The sequence below is a fragment of the Piliocolobus tephrosceles genome, unplaced genomic scaffold (genome assembly GCF_002776525.5).
Source record: "Piliocolobus tephrosceles isolate RC106 unplaced genomic scaffold, ASM277652v3 unscaffolded_19548, whole genome shotgun sequence".
NCBI classification, from domain to species: Eukaryota; Metazoa; Chordata; class Mammalia; order Primates; family Cercopithecidae; genus Piliocolobus; species Piliocolobus tephrosceles.
In genome coordinates this window covers 614-9,875 of record NW_022301585.1, presented here as the reverse complement: position 1 = coordinate 9,875, position 9,262 = coordinate 614, and the positions used below count along the sequence as shown (strand labels likewise).

General features: G+C 56.2%; 1 protein-coding gene across 1 annotated transcript; it reads right to left on the bottom strand.

Moving 5' to 3' along the window:
* Positions 1 to 652: 652 nt before the first annotated feature.
* Positions 653 to 8,567, bottom strand: SLC30A2 (solute carrier family 30 member 2). Its single transcript, XM_023219298.2, has 9 exons — positions 8,518 to 8,567; positions 7,797 to 8,017; positions 7,107 to 7,253; positions 6,206 to 6,359; positions 5,353 to 5,512; positions 4,510 to 4,615; positions 2,618 to 2,752; positions 1,383 to 2,150; positions 653 to 1,057 (listed from the first exon to the last, which is right to left on the bottom strand). Exons 1-8 carry the CDS (start codon positions 8,565 to 8,567, stop codon positions 2,005 to 2,007), a joined length of 1,119 nt encoding a protein of 372 aa, XP_023075066.1. The 3' UTR covers positions 653 to 1,057; positions 1,383 to 2,004.
* Between the last annotated feature and the right edge of the window lie 695 nt (positions 8,568 to 9,262).

Sequence of the window (9,262 nt, the reverse complement as noted above, 5' to 3'; positions counted from 1 at the left end):
GAGGCGTGAGCCACCATGCCCAGCCAATGACTGTCTCTTGAGAGGGGTGTAAGGACTTGGTACACAGCAAAGCCCATGATCAAGCTCCTGGGGCCTGCCATGGCTTGGGTAGCGGGGTAGGAGTGGGCTAGGGGAGGTTGAGTCCCCTGAGATTGTAGTGGAATGGAGCACCCACCAGCAACCCCCCACCCCTCTCCAGGCCAGTGCTTTCCACAGACTTTTCGCAGACCTGGAGGGGCTGAAGGACCCACCTACCTAGAACACAGGCAATCAGGATGACAGTGCTGGGAAGGCACAAAGGTCGTTTCACAGATAGAAAGATAGAGATTTAAAGTGGGAGGCAAGTGACCAAACCCCCCTCCTCCCACCTTGGGCCAGAACAGTCAAGACAAACTCAGCGCTGCCCCTGAGGAGGCTGGGAAGCCCACCTAGCTCCTCAGTGAGGCAGCCTCGGGCCGCAGAGTTCCCTGTCTCAAGGATGATAAAAGTAACCAGTCTTCAACAACCACAGGTACTTGGCCAACTGGCTCTTTTTCTCAACCCTGTGAGGGAGGCATCAACCCGGTCGGTCTACAGATGAGACTAGGGCAGAGGCCAACTCGCCCAAGGCACTTGCTTACAATGGCAGAGACAGACCTTGTGACACAGGACTCTGATAACTGGGCATGTTGTCTCCATGAGTCGGGGACAGATCTCCCCTCTTGCATCTTGTAAACATAAGCCACCCGTAAGTCAGGAATCTTCACACACAAGCCCCAGGAAGCCACGGTCTCCCTCCTAGCTGGCCTCTGGGCCGAGTGCAGCCCCGCTTCTCTCCCTCTCCCTCCACCATGCCAGGCTCCGACTGGGTCAGGCCAGGTAGGCAGCAGAGCTGGCCCAGCCATATCTTGCTGGAGACTCTGAATCCCCTGGGACACTCTCAGAGCAACAGAAGTGCCAAGGGGCTTGGAGGCTGTTAGCGCAGAACCCAAACTGAAATCTCTCTACCCTCCACCCACCGCCTGTGCCAAGGTTGTGTTTTGTGTTGGCACAGCTGAGGGAATAAGAAAGAGGAAACCTGGCCGGGCGCAGTGGCTCAAGCCTGTAATCCCAGCACTTTGGGAGGCCGAGACGGGCGGATCACGAAGTCAGGAGATCGAGACCATCCTGGCTAACACGGTGAAACCCCGTCTCTACTAAAAATACAAAAAACTAGCTGGGCGACGTGGCGGGCGCCTGTAGTCCCAGCTACTCGGGAGGCTGAGGCAGGAGAATGGCGTAAACCCGGGAGGTGGAGCTTGCAGTGAGCTGAGATCCGGCCACTGCACTCCAGCCTGGGCGACAGAGCGAGACTCCGTCTCAACAACAACAACAACAACAACAACAACAAAAAAAGAGGAAACCTGTCCCTTACCTAGTAAGAGGCCTCTCCCCTCCAGGAAAGGGAACATTTGGCTCACAGCTGAAGTGACTGAGGCACAGACAGGCCTCAGGTGCCTCCTGGCTCCCTGCCTCAAGGAGGCTCAAATGAGAGTGTGAGCGTCCTCACCCCCGTGCCTATTGCTATAGGCAGAGGGAGGGGCTCAGATTCATAAAGGCAAAGGCCAGCCAGGCTGAGAATGGGGGATGAGGCAGGCAGTACAGGTGCGCTGGGGCCAGCCTCCCTTTGGACATCCCATGGCTCACCGCCTTTGCCCCTGCGAGTGGTAGAACGACATTTGCTTAGGATTAGGCCCAAATACAGCCCTTCCAGAGCTGGCCCAGGAGCTGGAAGAGCAGGGTCACACTAGCTTTATACCTGCTGAGTCCCCACCCTGGCGCTGGCTGTAGTCAGATGGGGAGGCCGAGAAGAGCTCCATTCCTGAAGTGGGACAAGGCTCCGCACTGAACATGGAGCAGAGATCAGGAGGGGGACCCGGTTTATAACACAGCTGGGGTAGGCAAAGTCCTGCCTGGGCCTGGGGGACACTCAGTCCAGCCACCTGCAGTTCCTGTCCATGCCCCAGTTGGTGCCTGGCTGGGCAGTCAGTCCGAGGGGCCCTGGCATGCCTGACAGTCCTTCATGTCCTCCGAGTAGTCCTCGATCTGGATGGTCACGGTGTGGAAGTGGAACTTCCCTTGGAGGCGGCTGCTGGCTGTCTTCAGCACAGCCTGGGCATCTGTATTCTGAGCTGGGGATCGAGAGGACACAGCTGGGGAAACCATTTACTCTGGCCCTTTGAAACCATCAGGAGCCTGAATCTCATACCCCATCCCCAGCAGAACAGGATGGGGGACCATGAACATGGAGAAGCCCCCAGATTCTACTCCTCTGCCAGGTAGCCTCCCAGCCCAGACCTGGCTCATGCCTGAAAGAGCTGCTAAAGCACTGGCCTTAAGGCCAGGAATCTGCCACCTACTGCCATATACTAGCTGTAAAAGCCTGGGCCAGTAACTTTACCACCCAACCCCAGCCTCAGTTTCCTGGGTAAATGAGATTGTGATGATCAGATGGAATAATGCATATCAAGTACTCAGCATGAGGCTGGGCTCGATGCATGGGCGCTGTGAGCATCTGGGTCACCTGGACCCTGTGGAGATGGCACCAGGCCTTTGGCTGCCTGTCTCCCACCCCACCCTGAGTGTCCCGAGCACTCACCAATGGCAATGTGGACAGACAGAACAGGCTGGGCCACGGTCAGTGCCCAGATATGCAGGCTGTGCAGGGCTTCCACCCCCTCCACCGACAGCAGCAGATCCCGCACAGCTGTGAAGTCCACGCCCTTGGGGGTCCCTGAGGATGGCAAGCACGGGGGCTAAAGGAAACTGCCCCTCACACGCCTGCCCATTGGTGCAGGGCTAGCTCCTGCTCCTCAGGTGTCATCCCCTCAAAGAAGACCTCTTTGGCCTGCAGGTCTGAGGCTGCTTTCACCTCCCAAGCTCTCCGCCCTATCACTCTATTATATTTCCTCTCCACTCTTAACACTGAAATTATTTATGAATTTACTTATTGTCAATCTCTCCCTCTAAAATGGACACTCCATGAGGGCAGGACAGTCTCCTTTGTTTACCACAGTATCCTTGGTGCCTAAAACAGCGCCTACTCCATAGTAGGTGCTCAATAAATATATTTTTTGGTTTGTTTTTAGACAGAGCCTTGCTGTGTCACTCAGGCTGGAGTGCTGTGTCTCGATCTTGCCTCACTGCAACCTCCCTCTCCCAGGTTCAAGCAATTTTCCTGCCTCAGTCTCCTGAGTAGCTGGGACTACAGATGCGTGCTGCCACGCCTGGCTAATTTTTGTATTTTTAGTAGAGACAGGGTTTCACTGTGTTAACCAGGCTTGTCTCAAACTCCTGACCTCAGGTAATCTGCCTGCCTCAGCCTCCCAAAGTGCTGGGATTACAGGCATGAGCCATCGCGCCTGGCCAATGAATATATTTTTGAATGGAAAGAAGGAAAGAACAGATCCTGAGAATCCCTGGACCCACCCAGGGAACAATCATCATCTTCATCATTATCGCTTTTATCTGGGTTAGCATATTCTTGGAGAAAAAGCTCTGACCTGCAGCCAAATACTGCTAAGCCCAGGCCAGCATCCCACTCTATTCCAGACTGACCCTGACCACGCGGAGGCCTATGACCCTGGCCCAAGACCCCAGGCCTAGAGCATAAGAAAGCCAAGGTGCAGGGCCAGGTGTGGTGGCTCACATCTGTAACCCCAGCACTTTGGGAGGCCGAAGTGAGACGATTGCTTGAGCCCAAAAGTTTGAGACCAGCCAGGAAAACATGGTGAGACCCCCATCTCTACAAAACATTTAAAAGTTAGCCAGACGTGGTGGCATGCGCCTGTGGTCCCAGCTACTTGGGAGGCTGAGGCAGGAGGATTACTTGAGCCAGGAGGTCGAGGCTGCAGTGAGCCATGGTGACGCCACTGCACTCTAGCTTGGATGACAGAGCAAGATCCTATTTCAAAAAAAAAGCTAATTCAGGGCAGACCAGATCATTCTCCACCACTGACCATTCTCCAGCCCCACAAATTACAGCCATGTCCCCCCAGGGTATGGCATTGTTTGGTCCCTGAGATGAGGAAAGGCCTGAGCTGCAGTGGATTAAGTAACTTTGTCCAAGGCTGACCGTCCTTCTCTGAGCCTCAGTCTGCCCCTCTGTGCAATGGGAAGCATAATCCTCACTCCCTCTCCCTGGGAGAAGGCAGCCAGAGCCTGGGAAATGTATAGGGGAGAGCTGGAGCGCTCCAGATGCTACAGATGTCCCCCAGAAGCCACCTGACTAGGCAGAGGAGGCACCCTTGGGGGTAGGGGGAAGGGAAGACCGGGGCTGGGGTACAGTTCCAGGAACTGCCACACCTAAAAGCCCAGGCTCTACATGAAGATCAGCCTGGGGGCCCCAGGAGGTTTTCCAGCCGATGCCGGGGCTCCAGATCCCGGCTCCCTGCCATGTGCTGGGATGCCGCAGACACACACATACCTTATTTGAGCTGATCTAGAGCTTGAAAGCCAAGAGCAAAAACGGAGCCACAACGCTCAGGTTACCTTCCATCAACACCAGGATCACATCTCTCAGGATGGTCAAGGTTGTCCCCAGGACCAGGATGGAGAAGAAGAAGGTGCAGATGGGGTCTACATACTTGTATTCCGGCTGCAGGAAGAGAGGAAGACAGACCTCGGTTCACCATCTAACACCTCAGCTTCCCTTCTCCCCTCCCACCCAGCACTGTTGGGGAGAGGGGCTATCTCTACTGGGTGGGCATGAGCCTCACCCCGGCCCTGCCTCCCAGTTTTCTCCTCTTTATTTCACATCTGCAAGAGCAGAAAGGGCAGACCACAGTTCAGGATAAGGCAGTCCCTTCCCACCCCTCCTTCTCAAGAAGCTGAGACATGGACAGAGCAAAAAGGCATCTTAGATACCATCTGATCTGCCATCCATCCCCATTTGACAGATGGGGAAACTGAGGCTCCATTAGAGCAAGCACCTCACCCAACATCACATGGCTAGCAAGGAGGAGAGCCAAGCTTCAGAGCAAATGCCTGCCTCTTTCCACTACAGCTCCCTGCCTCTATGTGATGGGCATTGCCCGGGGTTTGACAACACACAGTCGTAGGTTTGAATCTGCCTCTACGCCTTACCAGCTGTGCGACACTGTGCAAGTCACTGAACCTTTCTGAGCTACAGAAAACACTACCACCTCTCCCTTCAGGTTGTTGTGAGGATCAGAAGTGCTGACACTTGGTAAGTATTGGATAAATGTTTCTTTCCTCTCCCCACCCTTTTCCCCAGAACTGGGAGGGAGTCCTGAAAAGGACCCCCTGTAGAGAGGATATTCAGGTGGTCTACACTCCCCTGACACCCCCACCGCTCTGTGTCCCAGCTCTGACCTTGAAGTATAAAATATAGGCTGCCACTAGGACGCCCATGCTCTGCAGAAAGTCCCCGATCACATGGATGAAGGCAGCTCGGACGCTGGGGTTCTCCTCCTGCTGGTTGGTGGTGCCATGGCTGTGCCCATGGCCAGACTGGTGAAGGGTCAACCCCATTCTATGAAGTGGAGACAAAGCCAAGGGCTCACTGAGGTCGCAGATGGAAGTCACCTATTAGGACTAGCCAATTCGTAGGGCAAAAATCTCAAGCCCCCAAACCTTGTGATCTCTTTGGCCATGTGAGAAGTCCAACCCACGTGGCCTTGGTTCAGAGAGCCATGGGAGATAGGGCTCAGTGCCAATACCAGGCTGAGTCTGGGCACAACAATGCCACGATGCCAAATCTCAGAGCAGGAGGGCATTATGGAGGTCACTGTAAGTTCACTCCATCATGTCACGGATGGGGAAACTGAGGCTTCTGAACAAAGGAGAGAAACAGCCCGAAAGAGACACCCATTGTCTCTGAGACCAATTTCAGACTTGGGTTCTGCCCCTAGGGACAGCTACTCCTGCAACAACTGGCCTCTTCCCACCCCACTTGAGGTATGAAGCCACCAAGGTTAGTCCCTGACATGTATTAGGGAGTGGGTAGAGTGGATGAAAACTCAGATTTATAGTTCTCAGTGTTCTTGGCCTAGGCCAAGGGTAGGACCCAGGTGTTCCAGGTGCCAGAGCTCAGACCATTAGGGAAGTTCTGTCCCTGTGGCCAATGCTGGAAAGTGGCATGGTCTCCTTCTGCAAAGCAGACACAGATGTGGGTGTGAGAGGCGGGAGGAGAAGGGGAGACGAGGGGAACCGGGGCCCCACTCACATGACGTTCACAGCCACAGCACAGCCCGACGTGATCAGCATGGTCCCCCCTTCGATCTCATAGTCCCCAGAGATCAGCCGCTCCACAGCCAGGTACACCAGTACCCCAGTCACGACCCAGATGGACAGTACAGAGACTAGGGCTCCCAAGATCTCTGAGGAAGAACCCAACCCCAACACCCACCTTGGCATGGGCCTGAGGCTAAGGAGGCTTCCCCCTTCCTTCAGGATCCTCCCCACCCACCCCCCACACAAAGTCAGGGCCTGGGTCCCACTGGGCTCTGCTGAAGCTATGGCTGGCATGGCTGCCCCTTACCCCACCCCTCATATATCTGGGAATGTCAGAGCTAGAAGGAACTAATAAGTCATTATCTGGGTCCACCTTTTTTGTTGTACATGTAAAGAAGCTGACTTATTAAAATGTATGCCTTTTGTTCAGCTAGTAAACTGAGGCTTCTGGGGAAGAGAGGCTGGGCCATCTCCCACAAAGAGGAAGGTGACGATGCAACCCGGGGTGAACGGAAGAGAGGTTAAAGCCTATACCTTCCAGCAGCCTTTGCCGGCCTTCCCCTCCCCCCAGGGCTGATCCACAGAGTTATGTGCAGTGTTAATGCCATTGTCATTTGTTCTTGAAGCTTGGCTACTGCGCTTCCTAGGAAGGTGAACTTTGCTTCTCCGCAGACTGAGAGCTCCTGGATGACTGGGACCAGGGCTTCCCCATCAGACTAGGATTTCCCAGAGGACAGAGGCCATGGTTGACATCCTCTTCTCCCCATCCAGATCACCCTCCTGGCCTCACTCAGGGGGGGAATGGGGGATCCACCCATTACAGCCACCTAAGAACCCTTGTTCTAACCCACCCTCTTTCTCAACCCCATCTACAGCTGAGCCGCGACCCTCACCAGCTCTCTGCCAGCCGAAGTTCATGGTCTTGGTGGCTGGCCGGGAGGACATCCAGAGGGAGAAGAGGCTGATGAGCATGCTGGCAAAGTCAGTGAGCAAGTGCGCTGCGTCGGTCATGACAGCCAAGCTGTGTGCCAGGTACCCACCTGCAGGGTACAGGGTCTTTATTAGCTCCCCAGAGAGCTGGCTCCCAAGACTGTGTGCAGCAGGGAGACCACAAGCTCTGGAAGAAGACATTCCGGGCTCAAGATCTCTCCACCCATGAGTTGTACAACCGTGACAAGTGACCTACTCTCTCTGAGCCTCAACTTCCACTCTCTATGAAATGGGCCACCAATATCTACTTAGAGGGTGAATGTGCACATCAAGTTCAAATTGGGACTGGAAAGCATGGTAGATACTCAGTAAATGCTCTTTCCTTCTAGGAATTCAGGCTTTCCCTTGGCTACTAGTTGTGCGTGATCTTTGGCAAGTTACTTAACCTGAACATGCCTCAGTTTCATCATTTGTAAAACAAGGAGAATCACGTCACCTATGTGATAACACAGGTTGTTGTTAGACCTGAATCAGATAATGTGTATATAAAGGCTTAGGGCAGTGTGTGTTTGGTAAATGGGGCTTTTAGTGTCAGTATTGCTGGGAAGTCTATCCATGCACTAAGTTCATTTAATTAGCCCAAAAGTGCTTACCAACGACTTCTCCAATCATGAAAAACAGGCAGATAGCAGAGGCTACATAGAGCTGGCGCCGGGCCTGCCCCTTCTTGGGGTCACAGTGACTGTCGGGACCCTTCTGAGCATGGCAGTAATGGTTGCTCTGGGCAGCCAGCTCAATGGCCTGCAAGTCCAGGCCAGGTCGGGGCAGAGGGATCCAGCCAGCCCCGTCCTGCCACAGAGATCCCATGTATGACCTGACCAGAGAGAAAGAGAGGGAACGCTCAGCTCTGAGATGGGGCAAGGAGGGCCGACTCTAGTCCCATTTCTCTGTGAGGCCTTGTGTCCACTGGGATAAATAGCTAAGGACTCTCCGAGTGTCCAGTGGAGCGCGGGGAAGGAACAGAGCGCCGGCTCTGGGAGAAGAGCAGGCCCCCTCCAGCGCACTTGGGACACAGGGCCTCCCTAGGGCGGGGCTGCCTGGGGCAAAGTACTGGGCAGGGCAGGACTCCAGGCGGGAACCGCCACTCCCCCGACCCCAGGCCCCCCGCGGGCAGGAGTCAAGCTCTGTGCGGGGACCGAGGGAGAGACGGTCCTTGGGCCACATCTCATTATCTTCTTTCCCTCACCTCATTCTCCCGCTCCTGCGTGGTACCAGCTCAAGCCGCCGCCAAAACCAACCACTGCTATGGTGGCAAACGCGGAGGTGCGTCGGCTGCCGCCCAAATTCCCGCCTCTCCCCAGGCTCTCGCCTTACCGGACTGCGGGCCTGGCGTCCAACAGGTGCTGCTTCTCCGTGGCGTCCATGCAGGCCCGCGCCGTGTCCCGGCAGCCGCGCGGCCGCCCCGCCCAGTGCGCTCTGGAAGTTGCGCGCGGGACTCCGCGTGGCTCTCACCCACCTGTCTTAAGGGCCCCGCGAGCTGCGCTCACTCCGGCCCGGCTCCTGAGGCCGCTGAGGTCCCCCGGCTCCCGCTGCTGTTGCAGCTCCGGCTCTGGCTCCGCACGCCAAGCGCTCCGCGGCCGCCGGCTTTATCCGGCCCTCGCCAACCCGTGTGAAGCGACTCTGGGCGCGTCGTGTGCAAAAGCCCGCGGGGAAGAGGGGGCGGTGGCTGGCTGCAAAGGGCGCCCGGCTGTGGCCCCGCGCACCTGTGCCTGCGCCCATGGGGCCCGCGGAGCCCACCTGCCGGCCGCGAGAAGCCTGCCAGCCTTAGCCCGGCGCGGCGCCCGGTGTTGCTGAGTGAGGACGGGGTGACAGCTGCGCTCCTTCTCCCGCGCGGGGTAGGCCGCATCCCCACCGAAAAGTTCTCGACTTTGGTTTGTAGAAATCCGCTTTGGTGGTCCCGACGGCAGGAATGTGGCTCCTTGCTTCGGAAGAGGGTCTCCAGAGGCTGCTGGGGCCGCGCCTGCCCCCTCTGACTGGCGGCTGTCCTGGGCTTGATCATGTTCCCTCTCAGGCTGGAGACGCCCCCCTCCCCCCACCCCCGCCCGAGCTCGGCTTGCGT

Bases quoted from the DNA above. Each gene is read 5' to 3' on its own strand.
- SLC30A2 (XM_023219298.2), bottom strand. From the start codon at position 8,567: ATGGACGCCACGGAGAAGCAGCACCTGTTGGACGCCAGGCCCGCAGTC. The intron at 8,018-8,517 runs GTAAGGCGAGAG...CTCTCTGGTCAG, and splicing joins GACGCCAGGCCCGCAGTCCG to GTCATACATGGGATCTCTGT. The intron at 2,753-4,509 runs GTAACCTGAGCG...TGCCATCCTCAG, and splicing joins GATCCTGGTGTTGATGGAAG to GGACCCCCAAGGGCGTGGAC.